The 23227-nt window shown below is 49.6% G+C and overlaps 1 protein-coding gene across 15 annotated transcripts; it reads left to right on the top strand.

Moving 5' to 3' along the window:
- Window positions 1–34: 34 nt before the first annotated feature.
- On the top strand, window positions 35–23035 carry LOC122374323 (mitochondrial Rho GTPase 1-like). 15 transcript variants are annotated; one of them, XM_043352995.1, is made up of 19 exons: window positions 65–133; window positions 4225–4461; window positions 5944–6049; window positions 8495–8592; window positions 9598–9678; window positions 12062–12142; window positions 12509–12610; window positions 12829–12870; window positions 13184–13349; window positions 13731–13851; window positions 14789–14920; window positions 15224–15284; window positions 15709–15810; window positions 16092–16257; window positions 17165–17295; window positions 17718–17930; window positions 18328–18524; window positions 20405–20446; window positions 21474–23035. In XM_043352995.1, exons 2-19 carry the CDS (start codon window positions 4381–4383, stop codon window positions 21598–21600), a joined length of 2049 nt encoding a protein of 682 aa, XP_043208930.1. In that variant the 5' UTR covers window positions 65–133; window positions 4225–4380; the 3' UTR covers window positions 21601–23035. The 15 variants fall into 15 exon arrangements, 14 of the variants coding, with proteins under 14 accessions (XP_043208940.1, XP_043208930.1, XP_043208935.1 ...); XM_043352993.1 differs by lacking the exon at window positions 65–133 and adding an exon at window positions 192–331; XM_043352994.1 differs by lacking the exon at window positions 65–133 and adding an exon at window positions 284–319.
- Window positions 23036–23227: the final 192 nt, after the last annotated feature.

Here is a 23227-nt window from a genome sequence, read left to right as displayed (position 1 = left end):
ATATGAAGGCAGCCTTAAAATAAACATGTGCTTTTTTGACTCTTTTGCGCCATGAATGTATGCATAATATTTTGAAGTTATGCGCATACGATTTTCATGTCAGGATTTCTATTTTCTTTGCTTCAATTTTCAGGTACCCAATTCATATAAAATGATATGAACATGGGATCAATAAGGCGCCTCTAAAGCATGCGAGATGCCCCCAAAAAAAGATTGATACAAAATTTCAGCCAACCAGAGCTCGCTTTGCGATTACGTCACAAAGCTTGTTTCCGGCTGTGTGTGAAAAAAGATTGTGGCTCTGTGTGTGTGAGAGAGGGTGTGTGGCGCGGTCGGTTATTTAATATTTTTAATTGCAATTTTCCAGTGTTTGTTATTTATATATATGTTTCCTGGTAGTCATAGACTTATGAGAGCTGAGTGTCAATTGCAATTTTCCATAATGTTTTATATACTGATACTCTTGCTGCCTGTCTTAGTTGCCTGTCGTCTTCTTCACTGATTCCTCCGTTTGTGTTTTTTGCAATTTATTTTTCAACATTCTATCTGAGTGTGTTAGCCACAATCACAGTTTGTACCAGCTGCCTAATTGTTTGTATGCATAATCCTAGTCTTCGTTCAGCACTTGTAGGTACCGCCAAAAGTAGAAATGCAATGGCTTTATTCAACTAAATTTGACATGTGCATGTGTGCCTGGGGACAAAACAGAAAACAACTAGTATTAGTGCTAGTAAGTACACCAAAGTGCACCACATTCAGACGGTTACCTAACTAACGGGCAGTTTACCACATTCTCCCCTGCTGTGCTAAAAAGACATGAATAGGCAGTTATCAAACAGCCATACAACAATGAACAAACAGTCATACCTTACAGGCACCTTTGTTCATGTTTTCATAAGATAAGGCATGTGACTGGCTTTGATGAGCGTCTTAGTATACATGTTCTCATACCTATGTTAAGACGTACCACTGGCATTCTTGTATGGTTAGACCAACGTGGTTCAGTCGCCGGTTCTGACTGGTTCGATGGCAGCACGCTTGATCGGGGTTGTCGTTGTGGGTGATGCGGCACGCCCAGGGATGATGCAACGAGGGCTCTGAGCAAAGCGACAAGCCTGGAGACTGCACGCTCTAAGACGGCGCATCCGAGGGCCCCAAACGAACGCCCAGGAACCCCGGCCGGCTTGCTCGTTGCCTTCCCTTCTCATTTCCTTGCTAGTTGCTGCTGTGCACAACTGCCAGGGGCGAGAACTTGCAGAGAGACTGTGTTGAACTTGCTGCCCGGATAGCGCACGAAAGCCTAGTGCGAAAGTGGGTTGACCTCCAGGATTTCGACTGGCTCAACGGGCAGGTCGAGCTTTTCTCGGACGTATTTCTTCAAGAGAACCTGCCCGGGATTGAGGAGCCAGGATGGTAGCAAAGTCCCAGTGGCAGACCGCCGTTGGAAAGAGAACATCCTTTCGTGTGGGGTGGCATTTTGTTGCTGTGCACAGCAGAGACCAGATAGAATGCAAGATGTCAGGCAGGACGGCGTCCCATTGTCCTCTGCTCAACTTCCTGCTCTCCATAGCGAGTTGAACAGCACGCCAGATGGTGCCGTTAAGCCGCTCACATTGTGAGTTGCCTTCGGGGTGGTACGGTGTCGTGCGACTCGTGGCGATCCCCAGTCCTGTCAGGAAGGATCGAAGCTCGGGACGCCGCCGATTTTTGTACTCCGCAGTGACGGAGTACAACGGGCTTCCTCCAGCACTGCGCAACGTAGGTCAGGCTGCTTTCAAGGCCAGACTGAGAAAGCACCTTCATGAGCGCGAGCAAGTGACGTAAACGGCGGTAAATGTATGCTGAATGTGTTGTCAATTTGTCTGATCCGACTGTGTGAATTGTGATGCCGCGTGTTTGTTTCATCATCATTGCCCCCCATTCTGTATCTGACTCGAGCATGTAATAGCCGTATTTTTCCACGGATTTGCCTCACGATGTGAAATAAATAAATAAATAAATAAATAAATAAATAAATAAATAAGCTCAGCTGTCATGAAAGCTGAACCGCGGTCGGAGGTATGCCGGCTTCCCGAAGATGGAGATGAGATGAGTGAGACACTTTATTACGGTGGCGACTGGCGGCTGTCATATCCTGGCAGGTTTAGGCGAATGGGAACCGGGAGAACTCGTCGATCATAGTGAGGATGTACGTACTGGCTGCCGTTCGGACTTGTGGATAGGGGACCTTTGAAGTCCAAGTTGATTCTCCCGAATGGAGATGTAGCATTCAGCAGCTTCGCGGAGGTGGCCCTCAAGAAGTTCGGCTTACATCGACAGCAGGCCGGGCAGTTGGAGGTGACGCGGCACACGTCATCCACGGACACGGAGTAGGACATATTCTTGCTGCGCACAAAGTGCAGCGTCCTCGCTACTCCGGGGTGAACGAGAGACTTGTACAGCTGCTCCAGAGCTGGATATGAGGCGGCTGCACAGTGGGCGCGGCTGAACGTATCAACAGGAATGTTTTCTCGTCCTGGCTGGTACCTTATGGTGATCGAGGACGCTGAACAAGCTGTTTTCCCGACCTTGTTGACGAGTTCGCCGACGATCGGCAGCAGATACGCGTCCAGTTCATTGAATCTGTTGATAAGAGAGTAGTGAACGACCACCCTTTTCTTCTTGTTTTCGGCGTGTGTGGCCAAGATTCTTACTGTGTGGCGACAACTTGGACACGCCAGGGTGAGCGGCTTGGCTCGATGACGCCCTCGTTTAGCAGACGTTGAACTTCGTTCTCAACGAACTTGAACAATGAACTGCTCTGGTCGCGATAGGGTGGCAGTTGGAGGATGCCGCCTGACTGACTTTCATCTGCGCGAGATCGCAGATACTGAGCTCGTGTTCATCGCCACCAAGCTCCAGGGTTACACCCTCGTGTCTACGGAGGAACGGCATGCGGAGGATGACGTCCGTGCAGAGATCCAGGAGGATGGACAGTTCGACCTCCCGGTACTCCCGATCGTCAACGGTCACAGTTGACACGCTGTATCCTCGCACCTGTGTTGGGAGACTGGACGATGCCATGGAGACTTTAGACGAGCACCCTCATGCCGAGTGCGGGGACGAGCTTTGCGCTGATGAAGTTGTCAGAGCTCCCTGTGTCAATGAGAGCTGTGACCTGACGCCCGTTGACTCTCGCGCTCACTGTTGCTGGCGCGTGAGTAGCGGCGGCAGAGTTTGAGGCTGCGAGCGTGGGCGAGAGCTCCGGCTGGCGGGGTTCTTCGGGGTAGGACTCGTACTCCTCCTGTACGGCCGACGCGTTAGCCACTGCCGACTTGGAGCGGCACACCTTCTGCCAATGTCTGGATTTGCCGCACTTTTCCAAAGGTTGAGTTTCTTGCAGGACACTGACAGACTGCTCATGGGTGGCGTGATGCTCTATGGCGGTGACGGCGGCGAAGTTACAGTCACCCGCCAGGCTGTTCAAAGCCAGAAGGAACTCATCGATGTTTTCTTCTGGCTTTTGGTGCCTTGTTGACAGCAGGTGCCGCGCATATATTTCGTTTGGCGTCTTCAGATATGCAGCGTCGAGTTGCTTCAGGGCTGCGTCGTATGTACGTCTGACAGTCTTGAATCACGTCTACGATTTCTGGTCCGATATGGAGAAAGAGTGGCTCAAACTTGTCCGGATTGTGACTTTCGATAGTTGCCAAGAAGTTCTTGAATCAAACTATCCTCAAGCCAATCCAACTTCAGCCCAGTAGCGGCGGAACACCTTCAGTTAAGAGGGGGCACTGCCGACTTTTGGTCCCATTCTTTCCATGCAACGCCCATAGGGCTAATGTTGAAATGTCAAAATCAAAGGGGGGCACGGTGCCCCGGTGCCCTCCCCGTTCCGCCGCCTATGCTTCAGCCAACTCAACTCCAACTGATTGGAATCCTCAGAGCCAGACCTTACATTTCTTGTGAGCTTGAGGATGGTGTGGAGGGACGTCGAACTTGTCTGAAACCTAAAAGCTAGGTTTCTATTTAATGGCCTACGTTTGCCTCTTATGTTCGAGTGTTGGTGGTCGGCCAAATCGACTATTTTTACTCCATTACTGGCCATAGTCAGGATGAGAGCCTCATTTGGGACCATAATGAACCAACAGCAGGGGTGAATACCTCTACTGAGACTGCGGCTCCAGTTTCCTACAACCAGCTCTGTAATTTCTTCTGTGATTGACGATCTGTCCTTCATTTCAGGTTGACTTCTGGGGAAGAGCTAGACTGCAAATAAAATGGCCTAAACAGTTGCTATGTACTTAAAATGCAAACTCTACATGTCATTAGCGCGATCCAAATGAACTGTGTTTAGCGGCCAGCTTTGCTACGTTTGAGAAGACCATCCACATTACCATAATGGTGCAGTCCAGGAGAGAAGTGAGAATTCTGCTGCTGGGAGAGCCGGGAGTGGGGAAAACCTCACTCATCCTCTCACTGGTAAGCTGTTTATTGTCGATGAATTGTAGTATTTGCGAAAGTACCTAATGTCTTGATTCCCTATGAAAAGCAGTTCCAAGCCTTTGGGCTTGGGAATGCATGCTGCCTGTATTGTTAGGTGTTGATTACATGGTCTTGTTATTAATTTCTGCAATTATTTGTTTTGTGATATAAGTTTTCAGCTTTGTCAAAATCGATTCGTTATTTCTGATTTGTTGTTAATAGAATTTCTATTGTATAAGCATGAGTAACTGTCACATTTAAACATCAGATGAATCTGGTGAATCATCTGTGATGATTTGTTGGTGATTTGTCTGGCTGACAAGTGAACCAATTACTGCTGCCCGGGTGATCTGCAGGTGAATAATGAATGCTATAGTGGCAAAAATCCAAACGATTCATTGACTACTATCCGTTCAGTTCCCCATTGGTTTCTCTTAATTCCCACCATAGTAACACTAAGTATGGTTCAATGAATGGGACCGATCTCACCGCCATCGCGGCCGGTTTGAGGAGCAAATAGCGAGCGGCATGAGAATCGAACCGCCCCCTATCCGTCGGTCTGCTCAAACCGAGTTGACGCCCTGTCAACTCACCGTCGGTTCCATTCGACCACGGCCAGTGCCAAGAAACACGATCAGAGGGTGGATGTAAATGATGACAGAGAACAAATAAACATGCAACTGTGGTCAAGGGCACTGGAGCGGTGCCTCTTCGGGAGGACAGTCTCATTGCATGGCTGTTGGGGTTGACATTGCAATTTTTGTGTGATTGTTGACATTGTAATATTGACGACATTGTAATGTATTTGTTATGACCGTTGCTCGTTCGATCTTGGCAGATTACACGACTACTTTTTATCGATAACAGATGTTATTGTCTTATCAGCCAACTAAGTGGTATGTTCAACAACTGTCTGCATCGCACTGAAATCGCAATCTGATCTCTGGTACGGCGACATTCTGTCGTCCTTGTCCGTAACATATATATATGCGACAGACCATTTGAGATCAACGTCTCCAAGCGTGCAAATTTAGGTTAATTAATTTCCAGCATTACGCAATGCAAATTCCATGATTTGATGCTAAGCTGTGGACAAGAGATTCGTGTAAAAAATATGTGGGCGCTGGTCCCATATCATTTCTTTATTTCTTTTCACTCCCTCAAATTTAACAGGTTGTTTTGTCGGTGAGGGCTCGCTGATGCGGTGTCTAGTGGGGTTTCTGATTCCCACTGGGGCACCTCGCTCCTGGTGAGCGGAGAGAGAGTTTTTGTCTTTGACCACTGTGCTGTCTGTACCGCTGTATGTGGCGGCTATCTGTGTGTGCCCTTCCCTGCTGTCTGCGTTCGATTCTTACCGGAATACCCCCATCCCTCCACAGGCGAGCACGGAGTTTCGCGTCGAGATGTTGTTTGTGTCTGTGACCGCTGTCTGTGTATGGTGTCTGATCTCCACCTGAATACCCCCTCCGGCCTCCACAGGTCAGTGAGGAGTTTCCCGAGGAGGTGCCGGCCCGGTCGGAGGAGATCACCATCCCCGCCGACGTGACGCCCGAAAAGGTGCCCACGCACATCGTCGACTACTCGTGTAAGTGTGACAAAACACTGTATTCAAAGGTGCCCACGCACATCGTCGACTACTCGTGTAAGTGTGACAAAACACTGTATTCAAAGGTGCCCACGCACATCGTCGACTACTCGTGTAAGTGTGACAAAACACTGTATTCAAAGGTGCCCACGCACATCGTCGACTACTCGTGTAAGTGTGACATACCCCATCACTATATTCACTGTATTCAAAGGTGCCCACGCACATCGTCGACTACTCGTGTAAGTGGGACATACTCTATCACTATATTCACTGTATTCAAAGGTGCCCACGCACATCGTCGACTACTCGTGTAAGTGTGACAAAACACTGTATTCAAAGGTGCCCACGCACATCGTCGACTACTCGTGTAAGTGTGACAAAACACTGTATTCAAAGGTGCCCACGCACATCGTCGACTACTCGTGTAAGTGTGACATACCCCATCACTATATTCTCTGTATTCAAAGGTGCCCACGCACATCGTCGACTACTCGTGTAAGTGTGACACATCCCATCTCTAAACAGTGTATTCAAAGGTGCCCACGCACATCGTCGACTACTCATGTAAGTGTGACATACCCCATCACTATATTCTCTGTATTCAAAGGTGCCCACGCACATCGTCGACTACTCGTGTAAGTGTGACACGTCCCATCACTATAAACAGTGTATTCAAAGGTGCCCAGCCCACGCACATCGTCGACTACTCGTGTAAGTGTGACAAAACAGTGTATTCAAAGGTGCCCACACACATCGTCGACTACTCGTGTGTGACATACCCCATCACTACATATATAATATATTCAATGTATTCAAAGGTGCCCACGCACATTGTCGACTACTCGTGTAAGTGTGACATACCCCATCACTATATTCACTGTATTCAAAGGTGCCCACGCACATTGTCGGCTACTCGTGTAAGTGTTACATACCCCATCACTATATTCACTGTATTCAAAGGTGCCCACACACATCGTCGACTACTCGTGTGTGATATACCCTATCACTATATTCTATTCACTGTATTCAAAGGTGCTCACGCACATTGTCGGCTACTCGTGTAAGTGTGACACATCCCATCTCTAAACACTGTATTCAAAGGTGCCCAGCCCACGCACATCGTCGACTACTCGTGTAAGTGTGACAAAACAGTGTATTCAAAGGTGCCCACACACATCGTCGACTACTCGTGTGTGACATACCCCATCACTACATATATAATATATTCAATGTATTCAAAGGTGCCCACGCACATTGTCGACTACTCGTGTAAGTGTGACATACCCCATCACTATATTCACTGTATTCAAAGGTGCCCACGCACATTGTCGGCTACTCGTGTAAGTGTTACATACCCCATCACTATATTCACTGTATTCAAAGGTGCCCACACACATCGTCGACTACTCGTGTGTGATATACCCTATCACTATATTCTATTCACTGTATTCAAAGGTGCCCACGCACATCGTCGACTACTCGTGTAAGTGTGACACATCCCATCTCTAAACAGTGTATTCAAAGGTGCCCACGCACATCGTCGACTACTCATGTAAGTGTGACATACCCCATCACTATATTCTCTGTATTCAAAGGTGCCCACGCACATCGTCGACTACTCGTGTAAGTGTGACACGTCCCATCACTATAAACAGTGTATTCAAAGGTGCCCAGCCCACGCACATCGTCGACTACTCGTGTAAGTGTGACAAAACAGTGTATTCAAAGGTGCCCACACACATCGTCGACTACTCGTGTGTGACATACCCCATCACTACATATATAATATATTCAATGTATTCAAAGGTGCCCACGCACATCGTCGACTACTCGTGTAAGTGTGACATACCCCATCACTATATTCACTGTATTCAAAGGTGCCCACGCACATTGTCGGCTACTCGTGTAAGTGTTACATACCCCATCACTATATTCACTGTATTCAAAGGTGCCCACACACATCGTCGACTACTCGTGTGTGATATACCCTATCACTATATTCTATTCACTGTATTCAAAGGTGCTCACGCACATTGTCGGCTACTCGTGTAAGTGTGACTCAACCCGGCCCACTTTATCCACAATGTTCTGAACGTGTGATATATTTTGTTAGGTAAAAATTTCATGCTTAAGTTCAGATAAAAATGTGCGTGCTCTGGCCAGCATAATGAGTTGCTATACGTAAATGGAAGAACGGACGAATGAATGAATGAATGAATGAATGAATGAATGAATGAATGAATGAATGAATGAATGAATGAATGAATGAATGAATGAATGAATGAATGAAACCTACTGACACTGCCTCCCCCACCACACACATATACCTGACACCCCCCTCCCCCATCAGCTCTGGAGCAGACTGAGGACACCAGCTTCTGGCAGAGATTCTGACACCCCCCCCCCCCCCACAAACACATACTGACACCCCTCCCCCGTCAGCTCTGGAGCAGACAGAGGACCAGCTTCTGGCGGAGATTCTGCGCGCTCACGTCATCTGCGTCATCTACGCCGTCGACGATGAGGACACGCTGGACAAGGTAGGACAGTTGAGAGGTGTGCGGTACATAAATTTCGGTTATTGCATTGTAGAGCGGTAGAGGTGCTCATTGCTCAGGCCTCAGAGCTAGGAAGATGGGGCTGAATGACCGGCCCCAGGCCCCAGGGTGCCGCACTGGATTGCTGGTTTTGAAGACATCTTTCGTCTGCCTCTTTCTTTGGGGTTGTTTGTTTTCTTCTCTTCCTCTTCCTCTCGCACTTTTCCTCTAATTATTACAACTGAAATTGACTTCCAATGTCACTTAGTTATGTAGCCAGCTTTAGGGGCACTGCTGGTAGCCGGTAGGGCCATGAAGAGAACATGGGCGCCGATGATGACCACTGTAGTCAGGGCGCCCAAAAACCCCAATTCATCATCATCATCATCATCATGAAGAAAGCCTGCTGGAATTCGAACGGGTTCAGGCTGCAGGCTTTCGTGAGAGTCAGAGTCAATATCGTCTCTCGGGCCAATATTTTTTTTTTCACACGAATTTCATAATACTGGCGCGGCTTTGTCGTTTCGTCATACCCACGGCTGCCAGCTGGCAGCTGGCATTTATACCGGCTATGACGTACTCCGTACTATTGTTAGTTGTTGCTGTTGTTGTTTTATGTTTTACATGTCGCCAATAAACACAGGGGTTCGAAACGCTTCAGTTTTGATGGTTGCTGTCCGGACCTTGTGCTTATATATCTATCGTAGGCTTATTTTGCCATGGTTTGCCGCTTCTTATGTTCACATGTATTTTGGAAAAGCGAGAATATACAGTTAGTGTGTATATGTGATTCGAACTCAGTGTTTGTGGATTCTTAGCTCAGTTTTCTACCCTTTCCTCCGTAAGGCACCGATGTATCCTATGAACGCCCTGTTGTGTACACTTTTGTTTACGTTGTCGCTCGCCATTGTGTTGCAGTTTACACACTGTACGTGTGAGTTGAGTGTCTAAGTTGCTATGTTTGCCACTGCAATCTACCGTGCGCTGACGGTCTCCCTTCTTTGCCAGGTGACGGACTACTGGCTGCCGCTGGTGCGTCAAACTCTGGGAGAGGAACACTCGACCCCCGTCATACTGGTCGGAAACAAGGTACGAACGCGGTCAGTCAGGAAAACCATGTATGGGAGAGGGACCTATCAACGGGGGGGGGGGGGGGGGTAGTAATACTCTACCGGAAACGAGGTACTAGCCCGGCGAGGTAAACTATGGGAGAAGACGCCTTCTTGACAGTTCTTGACAGGCTGTGGCGATAGCTTGCTTGGCCACATTTTCCGTTCTTAAACTGACTTTGAAACAATAAACAACGAACGAGCATTGTTGCAAAGCTTTACAAGACACCCTTGCTTTGTGTAGCTCAACCACAACCTCGGTCGTAAACTCTGGTAAACTCTGTTCATATCTATTACAGCTGTTACTATGGCCTAGCATCGTAATTTCGTGATGTGTCATTTTGATTAAATTTATGCCTCTTGTCGCTCTGTTCCGCATAGCAAACTACGTTCTTTTCTCTTTGCACTTCTCGTCCGGAAGCGTCTCTAGAAACTGTCCTCACAGTGCATATCGCTCTATTGCCGCGTAGCCGGTTTTTCGTTGTTAACCGGTGATGTCGAAATACTCCGAGCGTTGACTCCCGCCCGGCACCTATCGGAGTGTTGATCTCCGCACCTTTGTGGCGCGGCTGGGTGAAGGGGCGTTGACACAGTTTTGCAGCTCCTCAGTCACATTTACTAAATCGCCAGGTAGATGGACCGTAAAACGGATACAGCATCTCATATTCTGCTGGTTTATTGACATGATACACTGTTGTCAGCCTTGCTGGGCTGTGTTGGATTAGCTCGTTTTTTTCTATGACAGTGACAATATTCTCCGTGGTTCTAATGTGAGCAAGGCAAAAATGTACTTCGTAGGATAAATATATTCGGCGAAATTTGCGAAATCTCTAGCTATTTACGTAGGCCATCTGCTCAAGCTTTTGCATTTGAATGCAGCATTTTTTTTTAAAGGTAGTGTGCCACCTTTGAAAGATTTCCCATTTTATTTTTCCTAGGATAAGAAGCTTCTGTTTTTACCTAATATCGCAAAAAAATCAAAAATGGGCCTGGAATAGTGCCTTTTTCGCCTAAAAGTTTTTCGGTTTTTAGATATGTATAACAACTGTAGTGGACTCACCTGCAAACAGGCGTCGGGCAACAATCGCGATTGCGGCGCACTTGTGACAATAAGCAAAGGTCATTATAGTGTTACGACCATACGACGTACGGGAATGAGTTATCAGCTGTCTAATCGTAGACAACACAATGTCGAGCCTTAAACTGTAAGCCCGTATTGGTATTGTTTCTTTTATTTGGCTGTCTAACATTATTTATGGTTTGAAATATGATTTTATGTAAAATAATTGATATGAAAAAGCCGTCTTATAAGTTATGACCCCATTTCACCACACGCAAGTGGCAGAAATGACAATGATCAGCTGACGCATTTTTCTTGGCCGAAGTCAGAGCGCGCGGCCCGACGCACCACGCGTATTTGGAAATTCCGACCTCGACGAGCATCAGAAGCCACCTAACAGGCGTGTTCGAAACCGCAGGAGATGATGATGAACGGGTTTATCGAAACTTGATTGGATGAGCATATCGGTAATAGCGATTTCAGTGTGTGCATTTATTGTTCATAGTGGTGTGAAATGTGGTTGGGGTACGACCGACAACCCGTCGGGGCGAATTTCGCACTGGGGTACTCAAAATTTGAAGAATTTAAGACGTTTCCATGAGTTTTGAAGGTATGGATAAGTTCTAAAAATCCGGTTCTCCTTATCTGGGCCATTAACTCCATACGGTCCAAGAAAGCTGGCACACTACCTTTAATTAATAGGCTGCTTTTCGTATTAAATGTCCGCGAAGGTAATTTCGCCGTGTAGATAGTTTCTAGATTCGAACCCGTGTCCCCCGCACACTGCACCGGCGTCGACTGACTGAGCGTACCGGCGCCGTCTGACTGAGCGTACCCGCGCCTTCTGACTGAGCGTACCCGCGCCTTCTCGCGGGTCTGACTGAGCGTACCCGCCCTGTCTGACTGAGCGTACCCACGCCGCCTGACTGAGCGTACCCGCGCCGTCCGACTGAGCGTACCCGCGCCGTCTGACTGAGCGTACCCGCGCCGTCTGACTGAGCGTACCCGCGCTGTCTGACTGAGCGTACCCGCGCCGTCTGACTGAGCGTACCCGCGCCTTCTCGCGGGTCTGACTGAGCGTATCCGCGCCTTCTGACTGAGCGTACCCGCGCCTTCTCGCGGGTCTGACTGAGCGTACATGCGCTGTCTGACTGAGCGTACCCGCGCCGTCTGACTGAGCGTACCCGCGCCTTCTGACTGAGCGTACCCGCGCCGTCTGACTGAGCGTACCCGTGCCGTCTGACTGAGCGTACCTGACTGAGCGTACCGGCGCCGTCTGACCGAGCCCCTCTCCCCCGGACAGGTGGACCTGGTGGAGTACAGCACGCTCGAGGCCGTCATACCCATCATGAACGAGTTCGCCGAAATCGAGACATGCGTCGAGGTACGGTGTTGTAACGTCATCATAGCTACAGGCTACAGTGCGTTTGTTTAGGCGGCTGAAGTGTGCGGTTTTTATCCAAATATCTGTCTTTTGAGACCAATGCCGTACTAAATATTTTCATTGCTTCATGCCATGACGTGCTAATCCGGGTTCAAATGCGGTCCTTTAGTATTGATATTATCAGCCTTATATTAATATCTTATTGCGCATCTTTCTTTGAATTTCCAACACCTTAACACTGTTAGGTAGTTGATACCCTATTTCCTGCGTAGCCTCATGCTTTATACAGAAGATATACTTTTGCTCGATAATTTGCCAGCTAATGATGCTGTCCTTTCATCGACCATTGATGTATGTCCGTTGCAGTGCTCGGCGCGGACGTTGAAGAACATCTCTGAGATGTTTTATTACGCTCAGAAGGCCATTCTTCACCCCACTGCGCCCCTGTTCAACACAGCCGAACGAGACGTGAGTCAAACTGGAAGTGAGGGATTTTAAAAGTGATGATTGACGACTTGGATTCTCAAAATATCAGTTTTTCACCTTTTTTACATGATGTTCCATAAATAATGACAACTTGTGGTTTGGGTTTGCCATGCAATATTGTTGAACACCTATTTGTAGTTCAAACTGACTCCCGTTCTCCCCACGCTCTGGTCTGACCTCTGCTTCTCTCTCACCAACAGCTTACGGAGGCCTGCAAAGCAGCGCTGGGTAGAATCTTCAAGGTGAGACTTACAGCTCTTTCAAAAGTGTCTGTAACCGGAAACTCGCCGCGCCTCAGTTATAGGCATTTGCGTTTGTTGGAACTGTACTTATTGACCTCAATCAGTAACAAAACCGCCAATTTCAAGTGAACCACAGGGTATTTAGTCGGCGACGTACTCTCCGACTCTCGTTCACTCATGTATTTATCTATTTACTCACTTTGACTCACTTGTTTCTTTGTGTTTCTCTCACCCACCCGCTGCATATACCGCCCTTTCGGCAGAGCCGTCTGTATATTGTGACTGCATATCAGACTTCCCCTCCCGTCCTCAGATTTGTGACATGGATAACGACGGTCTTCTCTCGGATACGGAGCTCAACACGTTCCAGCGTCGCTGCTTCAACGCGCCACTGCAGCCACAGGGACTCGACGACGTCAAGTCCATCGTCATGAAGAACGTCAGGGATGGCGTGGTCGACGACGCGCTTACACTGGACGGTGAGATTTGATGTGGAACAGGGGGAAGGAGGGGATGTGTGAGCTCCGATGTATGGCCGGCAAGCTCCACGTCGTTTGACCCGCGTTTCTATATTTAGCGAGCTAGCAATTACTGGTGAGAGAGGGCCACGCTAGACCCGGTAGAATTGTGTTGCCATCTACCAGCCTACGATACTTATTTCCCTTCCAGACCCAGACCAAGCCGTGATAACAGATAACAGCTGCTGCCCTAACATTGCCTCTGCAGTCTGCATCGGTTTTTCTTAAACAGCTGCGTCTTCTATCTAACAACTTTTCCCCACAGCTGAATTACTGCGCATCTGTGTGACTGTATTAGCCGCGCCTCAGCCGTCGTGGTGACCGGCCCCCGTATCGCCGCAGGGTTCCTGTTCCTGCACTGTCTGTTTATTCAGCGCGGCCGGCACGAGACGACGTGGACCGTGCTGCGGAAATTCGGCTACGGAGACGACCTGACGCTCACCAAAGAGTACCTCTTCCCGCCGTGAGTAGACGACCCGGCATCAAAGAGTTCTTCCCGCCGTGAATAGTTCCTCTTCCCGCCTCGAGTAGACGACCTCTAGCTCACCAAAGTGTACCTCTTCCCACCGTGAGTAGATGACCTCTAGCTCACCAAAGAGTACCTCTTCCCGCCGTGAGTAGATGTCTTCTAGCTCACCAAAGAGTTGTAACTTCCCGCCGTGAGTAGACGACCTCTAGCTCACCAAAGAGTACCTGGTCCTACCGTGAGTAATTCCTTTTCCCGCCGTGAGTAGTTCCTCTTTCCGCCGTGAGTAGACGACCTCTAGCTCACCAAAGTGTACCGTCCTCTTCCCGCCGTGAGTCTTATGTGGGAGGGCCAGCTAATCTCAGCACTTCAAAGAACCCGCTGTGATTGATCACTTACATACGTCAGTCACTGACGATCCACTGTGGATGGGGTGCCTTTTCTGCTTCTTTTCATCATGACTGGTCTGGAAAAGACATACATATCTCGAATGAGATATTCATTGGAAGAAAAATAGAACATCCTCTTCCTTGTATGAATTGACGTCACCCCTCCATCGAAGGCCGTCTTAACGTGGTTGTCGGGCCTGATTTCTCAGTCTCTGCCCGTCCAATTCATCCCATCCCGTCCCGTTCCTGATCATTGAATCTCCTCCCCTCCCCATACCCCTTTTCCAGCCCCACAATCTCCGCCTTTCCCAATCCGTCCCCCCTCACTGCCCAGTGTCCATCCCTGAGTGTCCCCCGCTCCCCTGATTCCAGTCTCGCCGTCCATCACACTCCGGTCCGCCCCTATTTTATCCTTCCCGGTCCTGGCCTCGCACCTCTCCCCGTTCCCGGTTCCAGCCCTGTCGTCCCCTCCCGTCCCAGTCCGTCCCTGACCGTCCCTGACCGTCCCGTCCCTTACCTCTCCTCTCCCTGTCCCCCGGTTCCAGCCCTGTCGTCCCGTCCCGTCCCAGCCTGTCTCTAGCGGCGCGCCTGCTGCCCGGCTCGCCCGTCCGCCGTCTCCCAATCAGTCCGAGCCACAGCGAGACCGCCCTGCACACGGCAGCACTCGACTCGTGGAGGTAGGACGACGGTAGTGGGGCCAGCCGAGCGCAGAAAGGGCGGGCCGTGCGGGACCGTGCCAGGGCTGGGGCCGGGAAGGAGGCGGTAGATATTTTTGATACGTTTGGACAAGGTGTATAGTTTTTACGGTCCTGGAAAATTGTTCTGATTAAATCGGGGAATTAGACGAAGTTAAAATGTCAGGCCGAAATCAAAATTTCGTGCTTCAACGGAAATTCGTGTATGTCTTTGTATAAAGTATTAGATGGTTCGTGATCGCCAGCATTTTGCTGACCACATGTTTCTGTTTTGTGTGTTTTCAGTCTGAGGATCCCGCCGGGCTGCTCGACTGAGCTGACTCACCAGGGATATCAGTTCCTCCAGGTCAGTACTGATTGCTTCGGGTCTGAGGGATACCAGTTTGTCCAGGTAAATCTTAGGGATTAGGATTAAACTTCGACTAAATTGCCGGTGATATATCTCAGTCCTTCCTTTCAGGCAAATGGTGATGATTAGGACTTGAACTACATGGGATTGGCCCACGATTCTTTGATTTTCGAGTTCATTTTGTGAAAAAAAGCTGTTAAAAAAAAAACAAGTGACATGAAGCACAGTTCTGTAAAATTTACAGAACTGTGTTACATTACAATGGTGTTGGTGGCTACACACCACCTGCTGTCTTATTTTTCTCGTCAACTATCTGTTTGTCTCTAATTGTTATACACTTCTGTTGCCACACAAATGTCTTTGTGCTGATGCCTGCTGCCACACACATGCGCTGATGCCTTTGTCTATTATCCGTGCCCAGGTGATGTTTGAGAAGTACGACCAGGACAAGGACGGCTGTCTGGACCCGGAGGAGCTCATCCAGCTCTTCTCCACCTGCCCCTATATACCCTGGGGAAAGCAGGTACGAGGCACTGCAATACAGGTGTAGTCACAGGTGCAAAGTTATCAATGGCCCCTTGGAATTTGTGTGCCGAATTTCTAAACAAATGTATGTCAAAACTCATTTACCTTTACCATATCAGCACTTCAAGCTGTGCATTTGACATTGCTTTTGCGATTCTCTCATTTCATTTCTCTCGCTGGCCTCCACCACTTTCCATATTATCCCCGCCTGGCGTTGAACCTTCGCCTTGCCGTCTGCCCGCTCGGCTGGCCGGCTCAGCTGACTGCCCGCTCCCGCAGGTGTACAACACGGTGCCGACGGACAGCCGCGGCTATCTGACGCTGCAGGGCTACCTGTCTCAGTGGACGCTGTGGACACTGCTGGGAGCCGGCCGCACGCTCGAGTACCTCGGACACCTGGGGTACAGCTACGTCATGGAGGAGCCCCAGTCGGCCGCCATACACGGTAAGGAGCCTGCTGTACACGGCAAGGAGTCCGTCATACACGGTAACGGATCCCAGTCGGCCGCCATACACGGTAAGGAGTCACCATACACGGTAAGGAGGCGGCCATACACAGTAAGGAGGCACTATACACGGGAAGGAGCCCGCCATACACGATGAGCCCAAGTCGGCGGCCATACACGGTAAGGAGGCACCATACACGGTAAAGGATCCCAGTCGGCCGCCATAAACGGTAAGGAGGCCGCGATATGCGGTAAGGAGTCCCAGTCGGCCGTCATACACGGTAAGGAGCCTGCTGTACACGGTAAGGAGTCCGCTATAGACGGTAAGGAGCCCCAGTCAGCCGCCATACACGGTAAGGAGCCTCAAGGAGACCCAGTCGGCCGTCATACACGGTAAAGGATCCCAGTCGGCCGCCATACACGGTAAGGAGTCCGAGATATGCGGTAAGGAGGCGGCCATACACGTTAAGGGACCCACCATATGTACACGGTAAGGAGTGGTCCTTAGTTGGCCGCCATACACGGTGTGTAGACTGTGGCAGGAACGTGGCTTCGATTCTCAACCGGGTGTTTTATTGTCAACATTCACGCTCATCAGATGTTGGGTTGTTTCTCGCCTTATGCCTCTGAATGTTATGCAGACACTATATAATGTAAGCATTCTGAGACTTAGATCCCTTTATTGCTGCTGGGTAGTTTGGTTTGACGTGTCTTACCAACGATGCCTTTGGAATACAGCGTAGTTTGCCATTTCAGCCATAACAAACTACCACAATGATGGACTTCTGTCTGAGTGTTCTGCGGCAGTGTCGTCTGATGCGCATGGTGCTGTGGCGCGACATGTCGCTGGTTCGACCTGTCTGTTGCCGCTCGGGTGTCTGCTGACCTCTGACGTTCTCTGGCCAGTGACCCGGGAGAAGCGGCTGGACCTGCAGAAGAAGCAGACGTCCCGCACCGCCTACCAGTGTCACGTGATCGGACCGAAGGGCGCCGGCAAGACAACGTTCTGCCAGGGACTGCTCAACAGGAACGCTGAGGTGAGAGGAGGGGTGCCAGTGTCACGTGATTGGTCTTTGTCAGGGACTGCTCAATAGGAACACAGAGTAAGACAGGGGTGCTATACCAGTGCCATGCAGCAGTGTTTGCTTGTAGAGTTATTGCAAAACGATTACAAGCTCAGTGCTCAGGCAAATGCATCAAATTTCACCATTGTTTTGTAATCTTACGCCAGGAAAAATATTGTGCATCACTTTCCATCCACTACACTTGTCCTGACCACGTATTTCGACAACCTTCCTACCTTTCTCGCGCTTTCGTTAAGCAAACCGTGTGTGTGATGTCTGTAGTCTGACCTCTTGCTACCCCACCCTCCCTCCCTCTCTCATACGGTTTCATATGTACTGTAGTCTGACTCCCCCCTCCCCCGCTCTTAGTCTGACTCCCCCTCTCCCTCCCCCAGTCGGTGTCCTCTGTGCTCGAGTCGGACCTCTCGAAGCAGACCATCAGCCCTGTGCAGGTATACGGCCAGGAGCGCTACCTTCTGCTGTGCGACATAGACGTGCACTCCGTCACCGACACTCTGCTGCCCTCGGAGGCGCAGTGCGACGTGGTCTGCCTCGTGTACGACGTGGCCGACCCGCGCAGCTTCGAGTACATCGGCGGCATCTATCTGGTTAGTGACTGGGGTGCGAAAATGATGGGTGGAGGTTAAGACGCCTTTGTGTAAGTATTTAACAGCGGAGATGTTTAATGTAGCAGCACTTTACTGGGACGCCAGAACCACATTTGTGGTAGATGATGAGCCTTGCCCACAGAAATGCATTCTTTGTGGAGATGCCTGTTTCGGGAGTCGGAACTCGATGTGGGGTCTTACATCAGTCGAAGACCTGTCGAGCCTCCCTCATTCGTTGTTCGGGCCGAGACTCCAGTCCCCGCCTAGTGGTGGGTAACTGTTTTACTCCTGTCCCGCAGAAGTACTTTGCCGAGACGCCGGTCCCCTGCCTAGTGGTGGGCAACAAGAATGGTCCCCTGCCTAGTGGTGGGTAACACTGTTTGTCTCCCGCCCACAGAAGTACTTTGCCGAGACCCCAGTACCGTGCCTAGTGGTGGGTAACAAGAGTGACCGCGGCGAGGTGCGTCAGCAGTACATGGCCCAGCCGGGGGAGTTCTGTCGCCGGCACCGTCTGCCGCCCCCGCAGACGGTCACCTGTACGGGCACAGTGCGGCGCGACGTCTACCTCAAACTGGCCACCATGGCCGCCTACCCGTGAGTGGGGGCTGTGGGTTCGATTCCCGGCGGGGAGGGGGGGGGGATAACTTAAGAGGGCTGAACTATAGGCGGTGGAGGGTTTGGTGATTGAGTAACGGGTAGTAGATGGTGTGAGTTAGTGCCTGTTATTGGGGGTCGGTTGGATTGTACCCTGTTTTAGTGGTTTGTAGGATCATGAAGAAGACACTGATCGCATGCCAAGCATGAAAATTGGGTTGGGCTGTCAGAGTATCCAGCTAACACTGTCAAATCGGTAAATTTGTCGACATTCCTCCCGTATGTGTATTTGGTGGTGTTGGTTCGTAGCCGTTGCACAAACGATGTCTTACAGACCCGGTTGTGTGACGCAGAATTGTGGTGTGTTTATGATGAATGAAGTCTACCCGGATGACGTTAGGAGTATGATCACAGGCGTGTGAACAAGACATTTCCGATTGTTTCTCAGCATTTTCAGCATTTTCCAAAAAAATTCATTTCATTCCAGCATTTTCAGCATTTTCTGATGCCAAACCACTCGCACCTCCTATTATTCATAAAACAGAAATCCCTTTTTCAAACAGTCCTGGTGCTTAGCCAGTGTTACGTATACCTTCCATCCCCTCCGTCCGTGTAGATAAAATCCCCATGCTGCTCCATCCGACCTACGCCATTCTGTTTCTTGTGTGTGCCTAGGAATACGTCGGCTCTGTCTCGTTGTATCAGTGTCTTTCCAGGGTCTGGTGTCTCGTTGTGTGGCCGGGTCTTGGTGTCGTGCTGTGGTTTGGTGTATCCGTCTCCCTGTCTCATGGTCTTGGGGGCCGGGTGTCGTGATGTGGTATAGCTGTCCGTGTTGGTGACTGGTGACTGGGCTGGTGCGTCGGGCAGCTGCCGTCACCAGTGGTGGTCGGAGGCCGTCAGCACCACCAGGTAACACCACCAGGCGGCACCACTCAGCCGGACCCGAGAAACGGGTGGCGTCAGCGTGTGTCTGTGCTGTCACGCTTTGCTTCACGATTTGGCTGTGCTGTGAATTGCTGTGATCACAAAGCAGAATCTGTATACGTTGTTCTAAAGAAAAAAAATGAAACAAATTTGACCACATCTCTCTTCATGTCTCTCTCCCCTTCATTCTCTCCCCCTCTCTCTCTCCCCTCTCTCCCCGCTCTCCCCCCTCTCTCTCTCTCTCACTCACGCTATCTCTCTTTCATCCCCTCCCCTATTTCCTCTCTTCTCTGTTCTCTCTTATCCTTGCCCTCTCTTATCCTTGCCCTCTCCTCCTTTCCTCTTATTAAATAATGTTTGCAGTCTTTCTCACCACTCACAAGTCACACTCAACAGAAACTCACGCTATTGCTGTGTCGTGTCCACACTGCTGTGTGTGCCATCCCGTATGTGGTCTACTCGTATGTCCACCGATTCGCTGCCGTCCTAGAGTGAGCCGATACCTACGGGGACTGAGAGTTTATGTGCTGAGTTGGACCCAGGGTTTTTGCCGTTTGTGCTGTGGTATTTTTGTGTAGCTGCTGTAAGGGCTGCTTATAAGTTTGTGGATTGACCGTGCCGGTTTTTGTGTTGATTTTGACCCTGGTCTCCCTGGCAGCGCACTATCCCAGGTTATCTTATGTCCATGTTGTGTTGTCCGGTGATATTAAACCCATTGACGCCATTAACAAGTCATAATCGTGATGTGTTTTGACTGTAATGTTTCTAACACACAAAGCTCTCATCCATTAAATATCCTATCTCCGTGACGCTGATCTTTGACTAATATGTGCTAGATGACTAATAGATAGTGTGCAATGGTAGCGGTATTGGTTACCCATGACCCGTGACCTGTGACCCTGGTGACCCTGAATAACATCCTCTGACCCCCACCGCTGCTCACTGTGACTGCTCAGTCGGTTCCTCCCGGCCTGGATGCTCTTCTCGCGCAGTGGAAGGTCAGTGAACCTGCACAGACTGAGCCGCAGTGTCCCCAGAAACGGTCGTAGTTCGGACAGTATGAGCCGCATTTGTAGTGTAGGCTTCACTGCGCTGCTTTCAAAGCTGAAATACGGCTAGTAGTACCCTGGCTAGTGTGGCATACAGTCAGACCTATGACTGGTAATGCTATTGGCCAGTCGTGCACTCGCATTCTTCAGTTAAAAGTGCGCAGTTTACGGTGTGTGCGACTGCCGCGTGCCAAGCAGCTTAGCTCTGTAGTTTGTGTGCCTGCAGTCCCTGATGACCTTCATGACAGTTGATTTAGTTACATTCGTTGTTGCTTGGTCCGAGCAGTATGTGATTTCTTCAGTGAATTAATGCTTACAAGGCTTAAGCTGCCTCCAGCAACGAGCCTCCTCTCGATCGCACCAGCGTTTCAGCTTTCCTACACACTCTGCATTGACCCATGATATGTCGTGCTATGGCTGTGTTGTCATGTCAACACCGCCTTTCCTGTGTCTCACTCACTTCGTGTCTCATTATTTATGTTTTGCTCTGTGCTTGGTGTAATACGGGGTATGGGTTCCGATTTTAGCACTTCGTGGTTTTAGTTGAGAAACCCTGCCTATCATTGAATTCGGTGTTTGGTTTCCGGTTGTATGTGCTGTTGCCGGCTCGTGTAAGCTGTTGCACTTTTGCCTTCTTTTTGCTTGTTTTAGCATATGGTTGTTGCTATACGTTTGTTGCACCCAAGTGCTAAACAAATACCTACTAAAAAGCATTTTTTCAGATAAAAGGACAATTATTTTCTAATTGAATGCGATTTGTGTTCCTCATGGTTGGGTCCCCAAACGGATTCTCCCGTCATTTTTTTTTTTTTATAAATGTGAGCAATTTCAATTAGCGTGTGTTTCTGCTCCCTGAGTTACATGTGAAAGTATGTGTAATGTGTATTCCAGAACCATATATTCAAACATGTATGCTTAAAGTCCACACATATGACTCGTCGTGCCGTAGGCGTGACATTTCTGTTTCTCCCCTCAGGCACCTGCGGAGTATGGGTCTGCTGCCGCGCGACAACAGCGGCTGGATGAAACTTGGCCTCGGATTGGCCGCCGTCGTGTGCGGCGGCTTCCTATTGGCCCGCTACGCCCGGTTCCTGCACCAATGAGCGACGAGCAGGCGCCCGGCGGGCTGAACAAGCCTCGATAGTGAATACATAGGACAGTGATGTGTGCCTGATCGTGCTGATCAGTGTAAATGGCTTCTGGAGTTGAGTGTAACTCGTGAGTGTGGGGTGATGTACTCCAAGCGTAGGTGTCTGAGTGATGCAACTCTGACTATCTCCAAAATGGAATGAACTTGGCTGAGGTACGAACCATGTGAGGTGATGAAAAGAGATATTCGGTTTTGTGTGATCCGATCAATAACTGTAGAAAGGATTTCCAGAGCAAAACGCATTGCAGAGCTGCCGGATACCGAAAACCTCCAGCCCTGAAACACACTAGAGATGCCGTTTCTCTGAACGAGTCCGGTTTTCACATTCATGGCACGCTTTGACGCGTGACTGCGGGAACGCCAAACGTATGCTGCTGTAATCCCTGTACTTCTCCTGCCTCTACGATGGCTCTGATCAGACTTCCCCAAAGTAGCCATAATTCCAGTCCGATATGCAAAGTGCTGTATATTTGTGTGCGATGGCATGGTGTTTGTGCGGGGGTGAGCACTGAGCAGTTGTCTTCAGAAGACGAGCGTTAACCGACGAGCAGTTGACTGAACTCGTTCGCAAAGCGTGTGTGTGTGGCTGATGTTAACGCTGTCGTGATCATTTGCTCTCAGCAGATCACTGATCAGATACAATGATGTGTGTGTAAGGGGCATGCATTTGTCGGATCGGTGCTTGTTTGATAGACGATGTGTCGTCTGGAGTCCTTATGACGTTACATCTTTGATCTTGCGACATCTTATCGCGCTGTAAATTATTCGGACAGTCTTGATTGCTTGCCTGTGCCACGCTGTGTTTGTGTCTGCTGAGAGTGCCATTTTCGGACGGCAGAGGCTCGATGACGTCATATAGTTACTGATGACGTCATATAGTTACTGATGACGTCACTGGAGCGGTCAGAGCCCGCTGTGTGACGTCACAACACGGCGGGTGGACTCAAATGAGCGCCTCTAAGGCGGGAATGAACAGACTGCTGGGTGGTTTGATTCGCTACATCCCGAGAGTGAGGGTCGATGCTTGTGTGTCATGCATATGATATGGGAACGCGTGTGTCTGATTGTGGATCGTGTTTGTATGAAAGACAGTATGCTATGTAGGAGAGCGTGGTTATAACGATTGTGGCGATTGGTCGTCATGTGTACATAAACGCTGGCCGCGGCAGTGTGCTGTATATTCTAGGCCGGTTTGTTAGACCCTCTAGATCGGCCTGACCCCAGAGTCAAGGCCCCCTGGGCCGGTGAGAACCCGCGGATGAGTTGGTCAAACCCCGGTGTGTTGGGTGTGAGCAGTTGAGGAATCCTGCAGTCAACCGATATAAGCGAGCCGAGAACCCGTGGACGGCTCTGTTCGCAAGATCTAGGTAAATAAAGTACAAACCCTACTCTACTGTTTGTATGAGAGAGCGACGAACGTCGGCACGGCTGTGCGTCAAAAAAGATGATCTAAGAGTGTGGAATGGAATGGAAAAAGAAAAGAAAAAAAGAGTGTGGTGTTCGCAGATCTGTTTCCTGTTATGACCTTGTCCTCGATGACGAAGGTTTGGAGAGTTTTGAACCAACGAAGTTGGTCAAAA

The sequence above is a fragment of the Amphibalanus amphitrite genome, unplaced genomic scaffold (genome assembly GCF_019059575.1).
Source record: "Amphibalanus amphitrite isolate SeventyFive unplaced genomic scaffold, NRLGWU_Aamphi_draft 001640F_arrow, whole genome shotgun sequence".
NCBI classification, from domain to species: Eukaryota; Metazoa; Arthropoda; class Thecostraca; order Balanomorpha; family Balanidae; genus Amphibalanus; species Amphibalanus amphitrite.
The sequence above is the reverse complement of the archived record's forward strand: the minus strand, read 5'-3'. Positions and strand labels throughout refer to the sequence as shown.